The following is a 23,496-nucleotide window of genomic DNA, read 5'->3' on the forward strand; positions in this document are numbered from 1 at the left end:
CTGTGTGGCCTGCATCCCTTATGAATTGGATTATAATGTTGAATTTATTGAGTTACACTTCGAGTTGTTGACCTATGTTTTGTGTTCTTATGAGCACCACAGCAGCATCTAATGATGCACAAAGATACTGAGGAGTGAATGTGCACAGTGGAAATGTAATTTTTTTATATGATGGTAATATCACCTAAAAAGGCTGGAATGTGTTTCATGGTGTGGTGGTTAATCTCCTCAAATGAATCCCTGCTTGTATAAAACATCTTCCATCATGTGCTCTATGCTTTCTGAGCCATTTTGGCTGCTTTTGGGAAAGAGCATCTCATGCAGGATGATGAAGCCATTGAAAGCCATATGGTCTATCCAGAAGAGGATCTGACTGGGCATGGTGTGAGAGACAAGCCTTTTAAACTGAATTTTACCCTGGATTTCCAGACCTTCATCTTGTAGCCTTCAGCAGTCTTCTATTGTTCCATAGGTCTCTTGTCAGCAACAGCTCTTGTGTGTCATACGTGAGCTTAAATCATGTTTGATGTGTACAAAGCTACTTGTAAGATGGAGATCCCATGTCTTTTGGGGCACATCTTTTCTGCCTCTAGATATCTGCTGCTTATTTTTTTGAGACCATTCCCCAAAGTGTGACAAAGGGCAGTAGTGCAAACTTTGCAGTCATTTTGCTGGAACTGTTTTTTGAAGATAAATGATGACTGAGATGACCACAGGCAGCAAGAGCTGAAACCTCAACAGGAGAGAACTTAAAACACCAATGACTGCAAATACTCTTTTTTACCTTTAATTTTTTTATTTCAATATGTTGATTTTTTTCTACTTTCCTATAGTCATCCTTTTCTTTGTGTGCTCAGAAATACATTTTGCTGGAGGGCTGATGGAACATGTACTTCATGCATTCATCCAATATTATATTCTGAGATTTGCCTTGGAAAAATAAGCAAGTTTGTGAAAATTTTGAAGTTTGAAATGCAAACTTGGCCATGGACAGATGAAAATCCATGAGCAGCTCTGTGGTTGAGATCATTGCCATGCTTTCAGTTAGAAATTAGTGACTTCATAGCTAAGACTTTTGAAACAACATATAAATGTTCCTCATCCACTGCAGTGCAAAGTCATATGCTTCAGTTTAAGCTGCTTTTGGCATCTGTTTGAGATAGAGGAGTGTATTGTTTATCTAACTGTTTTGTTGAAAAGGAAGAGAGCACCCAAACAGAGGTTAGTGCCAGCTCATCTGCAAGGGCAGTAATAAACACCTGTAATGTCTCTATACCACATGCAGTTTTTTAGAGACTTATCTAACACTGGCTTTGGGTACACAGCATTTTGTTTTTTCCCAGTGCAACCATTTCCAGATATACTCTGGTGAGAACTCAACAGGAAAAGAAAAATCAGGCTGAAGGCTCATTAATAAACAAGAAATGGTGGAGAAAAAAAGACTCTACATAACAAGAGTACAGCACTAGAAGGGCATGTTTTCTGGTGTGCTAAACTGAGGACATGTACGTGCACTGTGTAATATGCAGACTATTAAATACAGCTCCATTTTATCTATAAACCAGCTGGATTTCTGTTCTAATAGAATGTAGTACATTTTAGCTTGCCTGAGATAGTGTAATGTCTGTAAGTTAGAGAGGAAGGATCTGGAGCTGGGAGCAGAACACCGAGACTTGAATTTTATTAGTAATGAGCTGCAAGCAAGAATAATTAGGCCAACAGGATGGATATTTTAAGCACTTAAGGCTCAGCAATAAGTAATTTTTCATGAAGAAAAGAGAGCAGTCCAATTGTGCTATGGGGAATTCCAAGTTTTGCCTTTAACTGATTGTAAGACCTTGACTCAAAAGCTGTTGGTTTAATTGCTGATTGGTACAAGTCTGTGTTCACTGACTGTCAAATGTGATTGTGTGGCTCTGGGTGACAACTTGGGTCTCAGCTTCAGATACACTGTGGCTTTAGCTAATTTGAGAGAGGTGTGAGCTTAGGATCATGGGCTCATGGGTTCATGCATTCTGGCCTGTCTCACCAAACCACTGCTAATGTTACCTCTTTTCTACCATTATTATGATTTTTTTTCTTTTTCTGTTTTAAAAAAAGATGAGGCATAAGGAACGTTCTCGGACCTGCCCCAAAAAAGTGATCATGCTCTCTTCTTCCACTCCATCCTCCTCTCCATCGTATCCCAGGCAGCAGGTGATTCCCTCTGCATGCTCTGTCCCTTTCTCATCACTGCTGCTTGTACAAGTGACTAGCTCAGTTACCAAACAGCTTATTTACAAATACACTTCCAGTTTTCTTTCTTTCAGGTGCTGTTGGGGGTTTCTCAACCTCTTAGGTTAGGAAGATAAGGCAGCATTAACTCACTGGAAACATGAAGAGTCTCTACTGGAGACTGAGATTTTGCTGTAGGCAGATTTTTTATTACAGTACCCTTTCTCAGTTTTGAGATGCAGCAAAGTAGAAATTAAATGTTTGGAGTAATGCAGGGAAAGAAAATGAAACTTTGTTCCATCTCCACTCTGTTTAAATAGGTGTGACTGAAAATTTATTCTTGTATCCATGAAACTTCTATAGGATTGCTTATCTGAAATGGTTTTTGAGTGTTGTAGTGGCCTTCACATGTCCACTGTGGTCCTTCTGTTTCTCCCACACCAGGCTCTTGTCTCAGTCTTTGAAGCTGGAGCAGTGAGAGCTCCAGCTCTCACTGCTGAGAGCACACTGTATAAATGTGCATTCAGATGTTTGTGCACATGTATTTGTTGTCCCAGTTATATATTACCTGAAATCCTTCTAATATTTCTGTTTTCTTGTAAATTGTCATTGTGCTTGAGTTGTGTCCTCTAAAATTATTTGTTTGATTTTCCTACTTTCAGATCCACTTCTTGATCAGTCCTGAGCTAGAGGTCCTGAAAAGGCAGTTGCAGTCCCATAGAGCTGTCATGACATCACATAAGGATTGTACAAATTAATTTACCAAGAGCTGAAGCTGAGCTGTCTTTGCTGAGCTCTTGAGCCTATAAACTGTAAAGGAGCATTACCTTTTAGCAGAGTAGACAAGTTTTATTGTTTGGCAGAAAGTTTGACTTGCCTTATTGCTGATTTCTCAAATTTTAATTACATATTGCAGTTTATCTGGTCTAATTATTGTCAGCCTCCAGGACACACATTCTTTGCTGCCTCTGTGGTGTCTGCATCTGCAAGATAGATCAGCTCTGCCTACTGATCCCATTTGAAACTGTCCTAACAGAAAAGGGGGTTGGTTTTCTGCTGTGACCAGTAGCCTTTTCAAGGATACAGGAGAGGACATGTAGGTAGAATGGGTGAGGAAAGCTCTTTTCATGAGCAAAACCTGCATTTACACTGCAGTGTAATGTTATCAGCTGATGTGATAGCTAGCTGCCTGCCTCAAAATTCTTTGAAAATTTTGTTGGATACCAAACATTTTATGAAAGAAGAAAGGTTTTCCCCAACCTTACAGATGGAGAAACTAAGGCAGTTAGATGCTGAATTTTACCTTCTAATCTATAGTGTGGGATTCATTTTCCATGTAGAGGAATTTGTTTTTACTCACAGGGTCTTGTAGCTGTATATTTTCCTTCTGTCACCTCTCCAAGTGTTTGTTTGTCCTGTGTCTTTTTGGTTGCCTAGTTCAGTCATAAAAGCCAGCTCCTGCCAAGTGTATTTTGACCATTTTCTATGTTGTGTTTTATGGAAGTCTTCCTTCTTTTAACTTAGGAATTTTTATCCTCTGTCCTACAGAACTGATGTCAGACTCAGTCAGAGTAATCTGCTTTTGGAGGCATTCTTTTTCCTTAAGAATGATTTCCCCCCCCCCCAAAATTGTCTTGGCCCAGGCCTCATAGCAAGTCAGATGGATCTGTATCCATGTTACACTGATGTCTTTAAAACCTTGAATTCTGCTCTTCTACTGCATTTATTCTGCCACTTCTTTTAAACTCTCCATCTCCTTCCTCTGAACTAACATCACAGTATGAGTTATACTGAGTGCCTTACCATCTTAATTGCACTAATTTGATTACATTGTGGTATTATGTTGTTGTTTATAGACCTAATATGAATATATACTTTTAAAAAAAATTCTCTACAGGAGCCAACTTGTTATTGCCAGGTTTAGAATATTCTTAATAAACTTCTGTTCTTGTTGTGGCTTCTTTTCTGCCTGCATCATAAGAAAAATCATATGAAGTGTGTTCTGATTAGGAAGTTGGTCTGTCATTGTTTTTAAGCTCATCATTTGTTGCCTGCAGAGATTCAGGGAACCTGGTGCTGGCTATCCCGGGGAGCTGAGGCCCAGACAGGAAAGGGTAAAAAAGCATGAGCAAATGGCATGGGTGCTGATGACACAGAGCTGTGGTGGATGTGTGCAATACAGAGGTCAAATACAGGGGGTGGTGAAGCACACTTACCCTAATGCTGCTGTTAACACGCTGGAGCTGCTGAGAGTCAGCCAGGAGCAATCCCTCCTGTGTGACACCCACATAAATGCACAACAAGCCTTCATCAGCAGTTGCTATATGCTTTTATTTTGCCCTAGGTCGAGCACTTGAGCTCTTCTCATTCTTCTTTGTCTCTTACACCTCTTTAGGGAAGTATGCTGTGGCTGTAGCAGAACAAGAAGAGTTATGTGTTGTGCTAATTGATGCGAACATGGTTGCATTGTGTTCACCGCTTGCTTTCTGGATGGTTAAACAACTGGCATTCCATCTTGCCTCCTACAGGCCAAAGTAAAAGGAAAAATGATGAGGCATTTAGCATAGAGACTTTGAAGCCTTCTTAACAATGAAATATTCAACAGTCAGTCTGAATGGCTCAGTATTATACAGAAGCATGAGAAAATAAAAGATAGGCACTCAAAAGGGCCGGTTGATTTGAATTCATATTGACAAATTAATTGACATTCCAGTACAGGCTTTGAATGAATTAAGTCATAAATGGGAGCCAGCAATAAAACTGTTGCAACTTCCAGAATGTCTTCTAACAAAAGCCTCTTGTGGGCTGAATGTTTTCTGACAGGCAGTAGAAAATGAATACACGTGTCTGCAATGACACAGAAGTCCACAGCTTCATAACAGGCCCCAGTTTTAGTGAAAATGATCTAGTAGGAAGGAGTAGGTGGAACAGAAAGCAGCTTGAAAGTAGAGAGTATTATTAATGCATCTGAATGGGAAAAGTGTTTCCTGTAAACTGGGTGTGAACCCAATTTTCTGTTCTGCATTGGAGGACAATTAGTAATACAGAGCAGCACCTTGACTGATTGAGCATCAGATTTCTTGATGCACATGTTTGTAGTTCCTGTTCATTTACTTTTGTATTCCACAAACAAATTAGTTAGAGGCTGTGTGGTACTTCAGTGATAGTCCTGACTTATACAGCAGGCCACCTGCCAGGTCTTTTTTCATGTCACCAAGTGCACCACACAACACTTTAGGAACATTGATATGAAAGACCAGAATAGCAGAGGTGTCAAATATTGTGCCTGGGGTGTATTGACATGATAGTGCAATAAGAACAAGTAGGACAGTGAAGTTGCATAAGTAAATCTAGCAGCTTCTGTGAGTGTTTGATATTGCTGTTCTTTGCTTTATTTAGACAGGCTCATTAAACATGCTCTCTTTGGCATGTGGAGTATTTTCTTTGCATATACCACCATCATTAAGAAATTAATTCATTCTTTATGAGAACTGAAATACATTACCCTAAATTGTGTTTCTGTACACAAATCTAAGAAACAAATAGGTACAGGTTGAGATATTTAAAGGAAATCCTTGAGAATGCAGAACTATAGGGAAATAAACTGAAAAATAAGGCCCTTTGTGCATGATAAAGCCACATTTTAAAATTATTTTTTGATGGTAATGCCAGAGAGAAAGGCTATGTGCTTGTTTGATTTTGGCTGCAGCAGTCCTAGGAAGAGTTGTGAATAACAATTAATGTAACCATTTTTTTCTTGCCCCTGATGGTCAAAATGTAGCACTTCATTAGAAAAATACACACTGAGGGGGGAAAAACCCCCAGTTTTCAGATGAGAGCTTCTTTTACTGTTCTGCATGTGAATGTCATACCTTTTGGCTGGCATTTTGGTGTCCCTTCCTTTTTGTGCTGGTTTGTTTACATCCTGCCTCCTTCCTCGTCTCGCAGAGATCTCCTCGTTTATTTTCTCATGACCAAGTGCCCATGAGTGTTGAGCAAAGGGCAGTTCAGCTGGCTGCCCTCCTGGAGTCCAGACGTGCACTGAGGCATCAGGTGACTACAGCCCTGCCTTTCTGGTGTCCTGGAGCACTGGGGGATTCTGGGTACAGGTGAAATCTTAGGGCAGAGAGACGAAAGAAAATCACCTAATATGATGACCACTGCTCTACAGTGATGTGTTTAAAACAACCATCAAGACTATTTTTGTCTTTATTTGTAGTGTGTTTATTTGACTTGCCTTTTCTTAGCTCTCTCCTTGTTTGGTGAGTGACCCTTTCTCTTCCTCAACACAGGATATAAACAATGAAGTAAAAAGCAGCCACTAAACTTCAGAATAAATGCTGAAAACCAGCTGGGCTCTGGATCAAGTCGTCTCACAGTGGTCATTTAGCAGCTAGTCCCTCTCAAATTTTACTTGCTTCTGGAAGCAAGAATATTCACATTTTCCAAGCTTAATCCCTGGCTCTGTAGTACTACTTGTGTGTCCATCCTTCCTGTGCAGTTGTTTCCAATGGTAGAGCTGGCAGTTTGTGCAGATTGTCTTTGATTGCAGTGTACACTTCTGTTTTGTTTCGTTTTTGTGCCTGATTTTCTCCCCAGTCTGTTGTCTTTGGGCTATGGGAGCATGCCAGTTTGAGCTGTGGTTTCTTTGGCTGCTCTCTGTTTTCAGTTATCTTCAGCAGTGCTTGGCAAACTGCAGAGTGCTTTTTTGGAAAGCACCATCTACAGAAGTGATTTTTTTCATAACTGTTTTGAGTTAACCATCCCAAATCAAGCTGTCTTCTTGAGCTGGAGCATAAACAGTCCCAGAACTTTTGCTGGTGGGCATAACTTTTGCAAGGCCTACTAAAAAGAACTTTCTGACATTTAGGTCACTTTATATTGCTGGGGTTTTTGGGATGCCATCTTTTTCTGATGGCTAAAATCACAGGAGCTATTCTCCAAGAAGGAACAGCAAACCTTTGGCTGCATTTGAAATTTTAGCTATGAAGGCCTGAATAAGAAGACTAAACAAAGTGGTACCTCTTTGTTAATGGGTGCCATGACTTAATATCTCAAGCAAGGTCCACAATGCTCGTATGCATTTCCTTATTCAGTTAAAATGATGACACAGAAATGAAGATCTAGACCAAAATACTTTGCTCCTACCTTTTGTAGTGCTCTCTGGCAATTTTTAAGCTCCTTCTGAGCATGGAGATGCAAAGATAGAAATTATTTTTGAAATTGTCTAATTTCTGTGTCATGCAGATTTGAAAAGGAGGAGAGACTGAGAACACAAAGTAGAGGAAAGCAAAAAGTGGGTAGGGCAGAGAGGAAAAAGGAAACAGATGTTGGAACACTGCAAGCTATGATGGATTATGATGTGGGATTTAAGGGAAGAAAACAAGAAAAATAGAGAAGGCTTAGCAAAGTAAGGACATTTTCAGAGAAGAAACTTGATTAAATGTTGATGTACAGAACGTTTTTATATGAACAATTATATTTCCATAAATTGGGGAAATGGTGAAAGCCAAGCTCTCTTGCATTTTGCTCAGTAAATCTAATATTGAGGTTAGCCTATTCCAAGTGGCTAGAAGTAGCTATTTTCATGGGTCATGCAGTTACATGACATTTAGTTTTTCTTTTTTATAACTAAAACCATAATTTATTTTTCAAAGAAAGCCGGTTATTTGTAATGTGCATATTTTTTTTCTTTCCAGACTATAATTTTTAGGAATGCACAGTTTCTTCCAGTGCTGTTTGTCTGATACTTCCAACTTTTTTCCTACTTATATGAAGTATTTATTGGAGGATGGGCATAATCATCTGTAGAGATAATGACAAGGACATATTAGAAGACCAAATTTTGGGTTCTTGTGTGAAGAACCAGTTTCAGAAGGATGCAGGTTCTCAGTCTGTGATTTCTTCTTTGCCATTTGATTATCAAGATCAGCAGATTATTTTATACTGATACATTCTTTATTCTGTTCAGTGTTTCTAATCTGTTTACAGTAAATTTTAGGTTGGAAATTTGCTCTTAATTACTGGAAATACATACAAGCTAACTTCGTTCTCTTCTGTCCCCCAGGAGAGCAGATTTTTGGTTTATATAGTTAAAATGGAGAAGAAGTCTCCCATGGCCTGAAAGATGATCTTAGTGCCTTGGGCCAGTAATAGAGAAGAATGGAAGATACAGAAGGAGCAGAGGAAATTGATTTGGGGTCTTTGCCAGTGGCTTAGTTGGTTGAATTACAGGAGGTTGGACATCTGTGGAAGTAGGTAACTGCTTCCAAATGGTCCTAAATAATGTAAAACCTAATAAAGAGCAAATTTAGAATAACTACTCTGCCTCGCTAGGGAGAAAGTAAAGGTACCCTGGGTATTTTTCTTGAAGTTTTCCTGTAAGAGTCCTTAAATTGTTTTTGATGGTAGCTAGAAAAGCCTGGGCTGGGTTTTTTTTTTTATTAATATTTTCTTTTCTCTCTTAGAGGAGCACCTGTATGATTGTGTTGATGTTTATTTTATGTTTTAGCCCGAGACGGAGCCGTCTCGCCGATTCTTTGTTGACCAGTGGGAGCTCTCCCTTAGCCTCCGCTCTTCCAACCGCCCTTCCTCACCCTCCTCCGACTCCCTCCGCCAGGTAGCCCTCACCTGAGCACTCCAGGTGCACTCAGCTGCCTTTGCTTGCCAAGGACACTCACAGGACACAGCCAGGCTGGCACTGCTTCACCCGCAGAGCCTCTGTGCTTATCTGTGCACAAAGGAGAAGCAGCACAAAGCTGCCTGGGCCTGGCACAGCTCGGGTGTTGCCAGCCATAAAGCAGTTTGAAACGAAATGTTTTTAACATTTGGTGTTTGTGAGAAGTTTGTGGTGCATCTCTCACTCAAACCAGGGGTTTTGAGCGCTGATAGTCCTTCTGGCTTTGCAGTGAAGCTTTCTGGTTTTGCTTGCTGCTTTTGTTGAAGTTTTGGTCTAAACAACAGAATGTGTTTGTGCATATGTGGTTAATGGACAGCGTGAAATAAAAAGTGCTTTGGCTTTTTGAAAGATCACTGAGAATTTGAATTAGTTACAATTGTTCTATGTAAACAGCAGGAACTTGATTTGACCTGAGCTGGAGCATGTTCTTTGCCTCTTTTTGAAAATGTTGCAGAATGTTGTGTGTCTGGAAGACCATAGAAAGAAAGATAGATAAAATGCTTCACTTAATACCCATAATTAGGCCAGATGTGATATGTAGGCAAAAAGCAAAAAAAAATCAGAAACACTCAACCCCAAATTAAAAATTCAGTAAGTAGATTTCTCACACCAAATAGTTCCAGGTACTGTGAGTTAATATTAACATATTCATTTCTTTAGCAGGGAACTTCTTATGTGCTGGTAGAATATTAAAGATCCTGAAGGATCTGCAGTTGAAAGTTTCAAATCAAAGCTTGATCGGGGAAACCTGGTTCAGCTAAAAGGAAGTTTTTTCTCTGCCAATGCTTGATCTCTCTTTTCTAAGAAAACTCAAAAAGCCTCAAAAGCTCTGATCATTCAGAGGAAACTGAAAACTCTTGGCCAAATTATTATGATTGCCAGTTAAAAATCAATGATGAAGAAAATTTTAGAAGTGAGCACCATTTTAAGTGTAATGTTTGACAAGATATATGTCATTGAAAAGCAACTCTGCACATATGTATGTGGAACTTGGAAACACATGGAGTCTGGGAGACGCAAAGACAAATCATTTGTTATTTCTTGCATATAGAAAGTGTTCTACCTCTTGGAATGGAATCAGTAGACAGGTATAAATTCTTTCTGGGTGGAAGTAAACCCTCCCCTCATTACTGCAGTGACAGAGAGCTTAAGGAATTAGGACTGTTGTGACAGCAGCAGTTATCTCTGGCTGAGCACTCCATTTTCATAATCTTTTTCCCCAAAGTAGTACTCATTCTGTGCTGAATTTCAGTTTCTCTGATGCTTCCTGCTGTTCTCATGTCTGAACTTGTGAAGGTTTTAAACATTCCCAAAAGGCTAATAACCGCTCATATTAAATTAGTTATTAGTTGAGGGAAATAACTATGGAGCTTCAAGCAAGTTTTGCTATAAGTAAAGGGGGTTGTAAGTTACTTTCCTTTTGTTATCCTTGGCATTTCCCACTTGCTAGAAGCTGAGTGGCTCTATGATCCTGTATTAGCTGAGAATCCAGCTAGAAACATTCCTGATGCTGCTTAGTGTGGAAAAGGGAAGTTGCTTGGCGTGCTCTTTGCTGCTCCGAGTCAAATCCGTGGCGCTTGCAGTGGGATTGAGCTAACATGGATGTAACCACCTCATTTTCTTAACCATACAATTATTGCCAGTGGTTGTGTTTCCTGTGAAAAACACTTTCTCCACTCCTGCAGTGATTGAATTTGGCTTGCAGACACACATTTGGTACTGTCTAAGGTAACAGCCAACTTGCCTAGACTGCTGAAAGTACTGGAGGGTTTTTAGATAACCAGAGTTATGGAATCAGTCTGTGCCCATGATGGAGAAAAGCCAAGTCATAAAGCCATGTTCAGGGTTGAACAAATATATGTTCCAGATGTGTGCAGGTATGGCTTCAATGCATTGGATGAAGGCTCTTCCGTCTTTTTCCATCTAAACCTCTGTGTATTTTTAGCACTGGAAGAATTAATACTTTTGATTCACTGTGAGTTCTTTAGTGAAGGACTTCTCCCTGCTCTGTGAATGCTCTGTAAATTAATTCTTTCCAGGTGCAAAGTATACAAATATACTGTTGTAAATCAGCATGTTGCATTAGACTTGGTAACATGCCTTCTAAAAGATCTTTTTCTGATGTCAATTTTACCTGGAACCTAAAATCTAATCTGTATTTAGCCTCATCCTTTAGAAGTGTCTATACTCAAGTTTTCAGGGACAAAATACCCCACAGACGACAACAAGATGTGCTCCCTTCATCATCATAGTGTTTCTGGAACACTTAAAAAATGCAAAATACAAGCCTTCCTGTCTGTTCCTGCAGGTGATCCTGTACTGTACTGGTGATTTCTGATGACACTGGCTTTGCTATTACTACTTGTCACTTTATTTGTCCACTGTCTTGGCATGATTTGACCTCTTTGCACCTTTTCACCACCTAACCTCTCATCATTCTAGTTATTTTTTTTAATTTGATTCTTTTTTTTCTTTTCTCACATCACTCTTGTTTTATTCAACCCATCTGGTAGAAGTACATTAAGATGTACACAGGCGGAGTGAGCTCATTGGCTGAGCAGATAGCCAATCAGCTTCAAAGGAAAGAGCAACCCAAAACCCTTCTAGACAAGAAGGAACTGGTAAGACAATGTGCCAGAGATGACGTGTGTTTGTGCTTAGATGTTATGTAGATCTCAAGTTTTGTGAATGTCTACCAGTTTTGTGAGCTTTGTTACACCACTGATGCAATCTGTTGTAGCTTTGTGAGAGATTTGTTTCCCTTTCTCCGTCCACCCTCACGCCTGTCCTCGTTTCCTTTGCCTAATATTTTAATCTGATGCCAGCATCCAAAGATTGGGCATAATGAATTGAGAAAACTGTTCATAACACTTGTGCACTGCTGCTTTCTGGAGGAGACACTGGTTTTGGTAATGTAGGTCTTAGAATTGCTGTTTGAGGGTGTTCTAATGGTTTTGCCTTTCTTCAAATGCCTCCTTAAATCACTGATTTCAGGGTCATCATTAATAATACTGGTGTCCACTCATCTACCCAGAACTTGTTTTACTCTTGATCTATGTAGGCATGGCAGCTTAGGAGCCTTTTTCCCGGACAACAAGGTTAGTTTTTGGTGTCTTGGTAAAAACCAACGTGATTTGTGTCCGAGGACTGCAGCAGCATCCAGGTGCTCCCGTATCCACACAAACGAAGAGAAAACATGACCTGGGTGTGTGATCTCAGCGAGGCTGGACACACACAAATTCAGCCATCCCTGTTTGTGTCCAGGGCTCGCTCAAGAAGGAGTTCCCCCAGAACCTGGGAGGCAGCGACGTGTGCTACTTCTGCCGCAAGCGGGTCTACGTGATGGAGAGGCTCAGTGCTGAGGGCAAGTTCTTCCACCGCAGCTGCTTCAAGTGCGAGTACTGCGGCACCACCCTGCGCCTGTCCTCCTACGCCTACGACATCGAGGATGGTAAGGGAACAGCCCTCTGCTCACCAGGCTCCTCCTGGCCTGGGAGCTCTTTTGTCACTTAAAAACTGTTTGGTGAGTTAGGGAAGAGTGTGAATTCTGTTCCCCAGACACCACCTCTCAAGCTGTTGGAGCTTCGTGGATTTCCTATGGCTAGGTCATGGTGGCAGTAGATCAGACAAACTCACAGGAGTTAATACAACATTGTAGTGATGCCTGGAGAGGCTGCCTGGAACAGAGGCTAGACAGAGTTTAAGGAATTAAGGAGGCATTTAATTTAGAAGCCTTCAAAGATTACGCCTTGGGCAGTACAAGAGCCCAACCATGGCTACACCCAAGATGGACCCAAGATGGATGACCAGTTGTGAGTTTTCACACTTTTATAAGTTTTGGTTCATTTCCATATTGGGTAATTGTCCAATTACAGCTTCAGATTCTGAAGTCCAATCCTCCCAGATTGCTCTCCTCAGTTCCCTGTTGTTCACACTTTTGGGCCCAAAGCTGCAACGGTGTCCTTGGTTCTTAGGCTGGAAAAGGATTGTTTTGTCTGACTAAGCTGTGAAGAGAGCTTGCTAACACTGTATGAAGTTCAGAGTCACACACTAAGGCAGTACAGAATCTGGAAAATATGAAATCTAAAGCTTAGGGCATCATTGCCAGCTGCTAGAATGCAGGGTAAACAAATAATAGCTGGCGGCTTTAAAAAGCTTCACAGGCTGAGTTTGAGGGCTAGACTTTTTACTGTCCTCATCTGACAGTATTTAAATAAAACCTCTGAGTGTCTAATGCCACTTAAGAGAAAATAACAAGTTGGAGAGAAATGTGGTCAGCTTGTTCTTCTTGAAGGTACCACAACTGTCCAACTTGGTATGTTTATTTTAGATGTAATAAAATAGGAACTCATAATCAGGAGCTGTTGATGATTGGTCATTACAAGCTAAGTTCTGTTTATATAGAAAACATGGAACATTAAAGCTGAGTAGAGGTAAGTCAGTGTTAGAGTTTTGTAGCAGTAGTTACTGAAGATTCAGTATTGACTTATTTTCTATGTCTGATAGACTAAGGAGAAAAGAATATGATTACAAAACTTGCTGATGCCTCAACTAAAAGAATCTAACATGCTAAGAATGAGGGGAAGTTTCAGATATACCCTAGAAGTCTGAGAAACCAGACAGTATGACAGCAGGTGAAACTCAGTTCATCAACAATGCATGCTTATTGAAAGTAATAATTAAGATCATCCATCATTTGTAAAAAGTCATTTCCTTGACAGAGTAGCTATGTACTACTGCTCTTTGTTTGAGCAGTGATTGACAAAAATGTCACATTTTCTGAGGAAAATGTATGAGAAAGTTGTGTTGATTCACATCAGCAGGTATGCATTTATTTTCTTACACAGGTGCCTATCTTTAATCCAATCTCAGTAGGAAAATAAGTGCAAAATGGTGTAAAACTATTGACAAGTAAGGTGCAAAGGATTCTATTTCAGACATAATGGTATAGAAAACAGAATAACAAGAAAAAAGTGTTAGTACCTATATTTTCCCCACTGATTGAGGAGAAGATGAAGTAAAAATTTTAAATTGATGTCACAGGATGACGCTCCAAGATATTCTACTGCAGATTGAAATTGATGGGTATCCGTTCTGTGTAACTAAGAAGAATCTTTTAATATATGCTGGGTAGAAAAATGGCTGTGGAAACACCATCTGATTTAAGGGGCAAAAAGAACTAAAATTGTGTATCCATAATGCATTATATAATGACTCTAAGTAATGGATTTGCTGGATTGAGAAGAGTTGAGGAAAGTTAGAATCATCAAACCAGACTCCCAGTAAGGAATAGAAATCCCTTTATTGCTTGTCTGGAAGGTCAGCAGACTTGGCATGCAAGTTTAAAGGGGCCAGTGGGGATTTTGAAATCAACATATAAAAGCAACATCTTTGTCAGAAATCAAAGTTGGGGAAAAGCATTTTTTGATTGCTGCTGTTATTTTGAGCACTCACAAGTAACTGAATATCTGTCTGTCTGTTAAGCAGTGACAAACTGAGCTCCTCTGTCAGCTGTATGGCCTGAAACAGTTTTTACCATCAGATTTTTAGTGATTCCCTCTGCAGGCATGCCTGTGTGTGCAGTTATGGCCAGACAGTTCTCAGTGAAGCAAACACAAAGCTTGGAGTTTCAGCAGGCTTATAGCATTCATTCTGAAACAATCCATGCCTAACAGTTGTGTGTGTATATGAAGCAGATGTGGCTAAACAGAAATCTGTGGTTTCTATCTGTTGTGAAAATGTAGCTTGTATTTCTTTCTGAGCTTTCTTTGAGAGTTAAAAACCCAAAGCTCTGCACACATTGTTGCTGTTCATCTAGCTGTTTGGGCTGACAAGCATTCTGTAGTCAGTGTCTGGTTTTAGGCTTCAGAGTCTGAGAATTTTTATGTAGGAGCTTTTCAGTTGTTGTTCTTTTCAGACAATCTCAAAAAGCAGGTTTTGGTAAGAGTAAACATTAAGAAATACTTATTGAAGTAAAGATTTCTGAAATATGTTTGTCACTTTTCCATCTCTGTGCTGGTATTTTGCAAATACCAGCGCAGAGAAACTAGAGGCAGAGGTCAGAATATGTGTTGGGAATGCATTGGCAGAGCTCTAGGAATGGGGTAGCAGTGGAGAGTGCTATGGGCTGCATATGCCAAGCAGGATCCACTGACAAAGGTACAGTGGAAGATAATTATGAGGCATCAGCTTGCTGCTTTTCTTAGTACCAGTAGTATTTGCATGATGGTATTGTTAATGCTGCTTTGTCTTCCTGGCAGTGTTCAGATACCAGTGAAAAACCTCTCTAGACTTCTGGGGTGTTAGTAAAACCAGCAGGATCACAAAAGGTCTTATTTGTGAAAATGAGTCATTGTCCTTTCTACAAGTAGCCACTGTGCATTTTGAGAGATGGTTCTTTGGGAGTTAACACTGTCCTCTCCCACTTTCCTCTGCTGGTTGTATTCATTCTTGCTTTTTCCAAAAGTGCTTCTGCCAGCTTTTCATGTGATGATTTCTTTGTTCCTCACACACTGCCGCATTGTTAGCATGTGATACCACACAAGCCTCGCAGCTTTGCTTTGGTGTTTGATAGGATTTGAAACTAAATGGCTGTCAGGCACCCAATGGAAAAGAGCCTAGTTACAAGGGGAAAGAGCAGGGCTGGAGCTAAAACTTCAGCCAGTGTTTGCCTCTGCATAGAGTGAAGAAATTAGAGAGAGCAACAGGAGTGGCAGCAGAAAATAAGTTGCAGTGAGATGGACATTTATATTGTGCAAAATTCCTGTGTTGCTGTTGCTGACCATCATTTGTGTTTTGTCTGCAGGTAAATTCTACTGTAAACCTCACTACTGTTACAGAGTCTCTGGTTATGCTCAGAGGAAGAGGCCAGCTGTGGGTCCTCTGTCAGGAAAGGTAACTCATTATTTTCATCTAACATGCTGTGTTAATAGAGCTTGATTCTTAACATTGATAAAACGTGTGTGATGGTTTGGGGTTTTTTCAGAAAGAAGAAAAATTCAGAGTGCATTTAGTTGCTTTTTCTATCATGAAAGCTTATAGTTCAACTAAATCTTTTTTAAAAGCAATTCCTCTACTTAGTACTGCTCTTTTCATGGTACTTTTTATCAAATGATGTGCTATCCTGTTCAAAACAGAATTTTGATTTGTTTTTCTTGTCAGCTGAAATACTTTCTCAGTGTATGCTGAGACTAAATGAATATTGTTACCAGTTCTGGTTTTGCTTTGTTTCTCCATGGTTTTACTTAAGATGAAAGAAATTGTTTGCATTTCCTTTGAAACATAAAGTTTTACCCCTCTTGCATAAGCTATGAAGATCACATACCTTCATTTCTGAAGGTCTGCTGTGTGTTAACAGGAACCTGCACGAAAAGACAGAATATCCCCTTTCCTATACTATCATAATAGAAGCATTTGTGGTGTATGAAGAGACACTGTGTAATACAGAAAAGTCCCTCAGCTTTTGCCATTATAATCCAAGGCACCTAATTTTTCTCCTCAAGCCCCATTTCAGTATTTTCACATACTCTGAGCAGGCTACATGCTGGTTTCTTAAGTTCTGTTAAGCTTGCATGCTGCAAACTGCCCTTGTCCCTTAAATTACATTTTCCTTTGTGCAAGCAGTGGTGCCTGTCCTTCTGCCTGATTCTCAGGTTTTATTAGTACAAGCTGGAGCTGTACTCCTTTTTGGAAGGATAACGGATCCATCCCAATATGTGCCAAAAATAAAGACTAAAAATGGTACCTGTTTTATTTCTCAGAGGAGCAGACTCGAGGGCTCTTACAGCTTTGACTTTCTTGGCTGTCCAGTTTGTTTTTCAGAGCTTTAATAAAGCCTTAAATTGAGAAGGAACATGCTTGTTTTTCAGACCTTGCCTTGCGTGATGGTCGCGGGGCATCTCAATTCCTCGCTCAGCTGTTCAGTACACACAGCAGTTCCAATTTTAACATGAATTTAACTTCCCCCACCTTCTTCCAGGACACCAAAGGACCTGTGCAGGACACCATGGCCAGTGATGGGAGTGGACGGGCCAGCAGCCTCCCCACCTCAGCAGAGAGGGCCCCAGGTAGCTCCGCTTCCTTCTTTAGCAGGGTGGTGCAGTTCTCGCTCGGCCTCGTGGGCAGAGTTAGGGTGCTGAGCCAGCGCCTGCACAGCACAGTCTCCTCCATTGGGCACCACGTAGCCCAGAACCCTCTGGACTCTTTTTTCATGTGTCAGCTGCTGGCATTTGGGGTTCCCTTTCTCTATGTCCAGTCAGAAGTTCTCGGGCAGATCCTAGGGGAATTCTGTGGGCAGCCTGCTGACTAGTGAGAATTAATGTCACCCAACTTTGAGCTGTGTAACTCGTTTGGTTTTTGCAGTGCCTTGTGAATTTTGTGTGCTATGTGGAAATCTCAATATATTATTTTGCACTGTGGCTTTGGGGCCTAGATGTTCTCAGTTCTTTCAAGGACATTATTTGAAAGAATACCAGGAAAACACAGATGCTCAGTTGAGAGTCTCCTCTGAGTCAGCCCAGATAAAGAGCCATGTAATGTATGCAGCTCAATGTCAGTTAAATTGAGAGTTTTTGTGAAGCACTGGAATAGCTCACAAACTGGATTTCTGTGTTTTCCTGAATTCTGGGTGTGGTTTCTCATTCTCCCAAGCTTCTCTTTATTAATCTGGTACTTGAATGGGAAAGATCCCATTGTCTTTGGATTGTGTCTCCTTTGGAATTCTGGGTGTCTGACAGCTAATGGGATTGGATTCCTTAAACCCCTTGAATTTCATGGTGCTGGCAGGTCATGGTGCTCTTCCCTCTGCCAGCATCTGTGCTGCTCCTGGCCATGGCTTTGGAAAGGGGGTGGTGAGTGTGTGTGTCCTACTGTGACATAGTTTTCCCTTTTAACTTGAAATTCTAATTCCTTCTAACACGAGAGAAGTGTCTGTGCTACAAATGCTCGTTTGCCCAGCCCCCAAGTGCTCATTTTGTGATGTCAGAAAAAGGAAGAAACATTAATTTCTAGTACTTGTTCCACAAGACTATGAATAAGCTAAATCAGCTGCTTTTAGAAAGAGAACATACTTAGAGCAATTCTAAGTATGCTTTGAGAAAAGAATGTTTGCATAGTGCTAGAGAAGACCTTAACAACACAGGGGCAGATAAAAATCATGGTGTTCTTTGACTTTATATTATTATAGAAGTGTTTTTAAAATTGTAACTGAATGCAATCTGACAGAAATTTATCCTTAGTGTGTTGATTTTTGGAGTGTAGTTTCTTTCAAGATTTCCTCTTTTGTGTGTGTGCAATTTCCATATGGCAAAAGTGAGAAAAGGGTAGGGAAGAATATTTGCAAAATGCTGTGGACCTATGTGTGAGCTACAGCATTTTTTGCATAACTGGTTAGATTTAAAACTGCTTTCTCTGAAAGTGAAGAAAACTGTTTTTTTTGTATTTTGGAGCATATTCTTAAAGATGAATAGACAAAATATTTATTGATACACAGTGCAGCTGATGTGAGCATAAGGGGTTTTGTGGAGTGAAGCTGTAGGTGATGACAATTGGAAGGAGAAGATTTGAATTACATTTATCAATTAATTTATCACAGCAGCTGCTGGCAGAAAATCTCCTTTGGTTTAGTCCTTCCAACAAATCAAATTCAATTGCTTTTATAAAGGAACATTCAGCAAGTAGCACCTAAATGATCACTAAGTAGAGCAAACAATAGGGCATAGTTTGTGATAAACTTCTATAAATCAGACAAAAATCAGCTATAAATGAGATGTGTCCTTCTGTAGTGGTGGCACAATCCTGTAGCAGCACTGTAGTACTTCCAGAGGAGTAAGATGGAACAATGACCATTTTGTCTAGTGGCAAAACTTGAAATCTAGGGCTCCTTCTGTTTGCTTTCTGCTTTTTAGAGCAGTGTATAAGTGTAGCATAATGTTCAGAGCTTTTGGACCTTTTAAAGCTTTGCCCCTTGCAGTGCCCTAAGTGCATTAGGACATGCTTAGCTGGGTCACCTTTCAGGCAGGGTGTTGTGGTGCATTCTCATGTGTGCATGGCAGAAGTGCATTCAGTGGTAGAAGAGGTGAGCAGTGCCTCTGTTGTGCTAAAGAAATACTATTAGTGGCTGAGTTTTTTTTCTTTGTGCAGTATGATTTAAGTAACTCTTGGAACTACTGACATAGCAATGGTTAAGAAGCAGGAGGAAGCAAAAATGTACTTTAGAAACAGTCCACAGTGGCATTAAAGGCAGGTCAGTTCTGTGTTAGAGTAACAGTCATGTCCTGTAGGTGCCACCTTCAGCTCCCCTTCCTGCTGGGTAGCTAGGGTTTACTTGGTTTGTCAGGAAACCTGTGGTGGGTTTTACAGTTACTTATGGTTAAAAAAACAAACCTTTTTGAACTACCAAGTTTACCTATACACTGGAAGAACAGGATATTATTCTTGAATAATCAAAAGGAGTCTGTAAGATTACATCTCAGTGTAACTCCTGAATTTAAACTATTTGTGTATATTCCTTCTTGCAAGCTTTCACTGTAGCCTGGACAAATAGCTCGAGCAAAAACCTGTCTGAGATGAAGACAGGCAGGGATCTGTTTCCTAGCCTCCACTTCATCCATCTGGTCACTCACCTAGTACAGGTAATACATCTGAAAGTGTTTTACTTCCTTTAGGGCAAGACCAACAAATGGAATTTGGCAATAGCAATTTCAGGCCCTGAGGTCTGAACTAATGCTCAGTAGTGGGGTAGGTCTTGGTGTAGAGTGTTAGTTGCCTCTAAAAGGATTTAATTAAAAGCAGAAAAGTGTGTAACATGCTCAGGTTTGATATTTGGTGGAGATACAAATATAGCTTAGAAGGCAAAGAGAAGGTGTACAATAGTAATATCCATTGTGGAATATATTAAAAGGCAGCCATTTTAAAATTTTATACCTGAGAGTTAAATTCAGCCCTGAGTTACCAAAAGTGCTTTTTTCAGGGAGCTTTATGGTGACTCATGCAAGACCTGCTTTTTAGTAGTTGCTGTGAAATCCCAAATGGATGTAAATTGCATGGGTTTTCTCCCTGCATTCACTTCCCCCTTTGCTATACCACCAAACCTCTTGTAGCCAGCTTTATGCTTAAAATATATTCAACCACAGAATAGCCTTCAGCAGGTTTAGTCAGGTGAGGTGAGATTGGTCACAACAAGCCCTTTCTTGTGCTGTCACTAACCTGTTTGGCACGGATTAACCTTGCTAAAGATGTCAGTGCCTGCCTGGGGGGCCACAGTGCAGGCTGGCATGAGTGAGTTCTGTCTGTCCCTTGTACAGCAGTGGTTGCAGGGCACAGTCTGTGATCAGCAGGTTGAGGTTTGTTCAGCACTCAGCTGGAATCACCCTTTTGGTGAGGGGTTTGCACAGAGCCTGTGTGGCTTCTGCCCCGCTGCTCCCAGGGGAGGTTATGGGCAAACTGGAACCCTTCAGTGGGGGAAGTGGCAACAAGCTTTGAGCAATGGCTGCCATTCTCTCTGGGAAAGGGAAGTTGGGGACAGCTCTTACTGTGCTTTTGGTCCTGCTGAACTGTGGCATGCTTGTTGTAGATTCTGTAACTTTCTCTGTACCTTGTCTGCCTGTTTTTCTCTATCTTCTGCATTTGCCTTTGTGCCAAAATGCTGCTATTGCTAAGAAAAAAAAAAAAAAACAACAACTGAACAAAAAACTTTTGCTTTTCAACTGTCTCTCCCTTTGATAATCTGTAACTGCTGTGTCTTGGAATTTTTTTTAATATAATTTACAGTACTTTATATGGTTTTAATGTGCTTTTAATGCAAATGCTGTTCTTCTGTTTGTTCTAAAGGTCTGTAAGAATGTTTCCAAATTTTCAGCTCTTTCTTGACAGATGGACTTGGAACAGTCTTTACCCCTATCAGCTTTATGATATGCTCCTTGGGGTGATGTTAGCCAGCAGTGTTTTGTTGTAAAATATTTCCCATTTCAGGCCCATGTTTTCACAACAATGCATTTCTGTCCCTATCAGCAATAGGAAGTTGATAAAGAAAAGACTGCCTAGGGAAACTCATACTTGTACAGCAATAAAAGGCAAGTCATGAGATCTTTTGCTTTAGTTACTTGACCTGTGAAAGATTAAGAAATCAAACAGAAGCAATAGTATGAAAAACTAAAGTGCAATACAAATTAGAGGTACTTAAACTTGTGCTTTAATATCACATAAATATATAGTATTGATGGTAATAGGTATGCAGTCTGAAAAGTTAAAATCCTCCTATGGATGTGCCTTAATGGTTTTCAGGGAGAAATATTCAGAGCAAAGCCCTTTACAGTAGACCCTTGAACAAGTACTGTTGTATATAGCAAGCAATATACATGAGGAGGTTCTTTTGCTGACCTGGAGAGCTGGGAAAGAGTGGCTGTTTCCTCTAAGTGGCATGTCCTTTAAAGTAAGTGATCTGAGCCATGTGTGAAAAAGGATCTTAAGTGTCTGTACAAGTATAAGTATTTTTGAATGCATCCAATATTATTTGCACACAATTCAATTTTTTGTCTGACAAAACACAAATATATATTTCTGTTTAGGAATAAGCTTCTTGTTCATAAACATTGCCTCTATTGTTCAGAAGCATTGCCTCTTCACTGCTCTGCATACATTGAACACGCCTTACTTGTGAAAATGATTTAGCTCAAAGCAATACTGCTTTGTTTGCTGTGCAAACAAACATCATGATGAAATCCTCTACTTGGTCACTTCTTTTCATTACTATTCACCTGTGGGTTTTGTTCTTGTTTTAATTTGGTCTTAGTTTAAACATTAAATTATGGAAGATAACAGCAAACAAATTCTGTGACATAACATTCTGTTTGAGGCACCTTCATTTTAAACCAATGAAGGTTTACAAGTATATCCCACTCTTTTCCCTGCCAAAAATAAAAAAGAGAAAGGAAAACACTCATATTTCAGGATGCACCACCAAACTGGGATGAAAGGTATTTCCTCTACTAGCGTGCCTTGAATATTGTCTGTTCTGTTTGGAGGAGCTGTGGTGGTGTGTTTAGCAATACATGGCACAGGATTCTGAACCCTTTTCTGGGGTATCACACAACTGCAGAGAGATCTGATGGAAGATTGACTTCTCTCTGAAACATTAAAAGTACAGACTTAAGAACCAGACCCTGTATTTTTGGAAGCTGAGGAGAGTGTACAGGTTGCCTGATTAGAACCAGGGTTCAGTGCCCAGTGAATCATCTCTCAGTAACAAGCCAGGAATCTGTTAGGATAAGTGCTTGACTGTTCCCAGTCCATCGTGTTCCTCTTCAGTGTTCTTATCAGGATTTGGGTGGCTTTGGCATAAAGGAAAGGAGAATGCTAAAGGATTGGCAATTTGAAGCCCAGAAAATTTGGAAAGGAAAAGATGTGGTGGGAAGGTTTTGTTCTAGAGTAGGAGATGCAACTGATCTGATGGAGTTTCACTGAAAAATCCTGAAAAATGTTTTGAGGAGTGAGAAGGATGCACAAAACAACAATGTGCTGAGTTTGTACTCATGGCTGGATCCTGCTAAGAACACTTTTTCTTGGGGGTTACTGGGCTCCCAACTCCTCCTCTCTCTCTCTAGCTTTCAGACCTGTAGACTTGTGCCACTGGAATATTTGTTGTTGTATGTGTAAATTCTTAAGGGTGATATGAATTTTTCTGGGCACTTTAAGAGCTTCATTGAATATTTTTGTGTCTTAGAAAAATAGTATTAAGTTTGTGTGAAATAGTTGGATCTTTTTTTAATTGCAGAACTAAAAATGTCTGGTTTTGTGAAAAGTGGAATCTGTGTAATACGATTTTGAGGTTGCTCCCCTCAGAGAAAACGAGGGGACTGTGCATAAAATAAGTTCAGTGACATATAATGTTCAAGTGAGATGATTTAGTGCTCAGAAAGGCTTCATGTCTCCACTGTTTAGTCCGTTTGAAAACTTTGATTTATGCAGTTGTTTTTAACCTGTTTTTGTTTTGGGTGTGTGTGTGGCTCTGAATTATGTAACACGTGGTTTCCCTGTTGCTGTGAAATTGAGATTTTTTTTTTTTTGTTCAACTGTGTGAAATGTTCAAGGGAATAAATTCCAAACAAACTTCAGGTTTCTGAGTTTTTCTTTGTCCTCCCCTTTGTCCATCCACTGATTCCAGGCGGGGGATGCTGCAGGGGTTACAGAATTGGGGGACAGTGGAATGAATAGATCTAGCAAGCTCAAATACAAAAGCTCTTTGGGGAGCTCTGTGGCATGTACCATCTGTCACTGCCAGGTACTACTTTTCAGGCTCTTTCTATATTGTGGTGTTTATTTTAAATGTTGCTGTTATGTTGTGGTTTGCATGGAGTGCAGGGCACACATTGCACAGACAGCAAGACCTGCTGAGCACCTCCTTGCTAGGTCTTCTACTGCCTTGGCAAAGCTGACTTTGGATAGATGTGCTCTCAGCATTGTGGCTTCACAGAGTTTGGTGTCTTGAGGAGGTTGTTTTGTGTGGCTTGCTGCAGGCCAGAGGTCTTTGTCATGCTCTGTGACCAAGGCAGTCACACCCATGGGATAGCAGGGACCCATAGTGTGACAGGTAAAAGTCTTGACAG

The 23,496-nt window shown here is 40.3% G+C and overlaps 1 protein-coding gene across 18 annotated transcripts in view; it reads left to right on the forward strand.

Annotated features, from left to right (window-relative positions):
• The window catches only part of MICAL3 (microtubule associated monooxygenase, calponin and LIM domain containing 3), a 174,134-nt gene that overhangs the window by 90,216 nt on the left and 60,422 nt on the right, over positions 1 to 23,496 (forward strand). For 13 of the 18 annotated variants that reach the window (XM_059848075.1, XM_059848076.1, XM_059848091.1 and 10 more), the window contains exons 18-25: positions 2,101 to 2,196; positions 4,272 to 4,328; positions 6,163 to 6,267; positions 8,726 to 8,833; positions 11,407 to 11,514; positions 12,158 to 12,344; positions 15,699 to 15,787; positions 16,872 to 16,959. In XM_059848075.1, coding sequence (XP_059704058.1) covers positions 2,101 to 2,196; positions 4,272 to 4,328; positions 6,163 to 6,267; positions 8,726 to 8,833; positions 11,407 to 11,514; positions 12,158 to 12,344; positions 15,699 to 15,787; positions 16,872 to 16,959 — 838 coding nt within the window. The remainder of the gene's footprint in view (positions 1 to 2,100; positions 2,197 to 4,271; positions 4,329 to 6,162; positions 6,268 to 8,725; positions 8,834 to 11,406; positions 11,515 to 12,157; positions 12,345 to 15,698; positions 15,788 to 16,871; positions 16,960 to 23,496) is intronic. The other 5 variants (XM_059848089.1, XM_059848090.1, XM_059848092.1 and 2 more) reach the window with 3 other exon arrangements.

This window comes from Haemorhous mexicanus, chromosome 5, assembly GCF_027477595.1.
Source record: "Haemorhous mexicanus isolate bHaeMex1 chromosome 5, bHaeMex1.pri, whole genome shotgun sequence".
Taxonomy (NCBI): Eukaryota; Metazoa; Chordata; class Aves; order Passeriformes; family Fringillidae; genus Haemorhous; species Haemorhous mexicanus.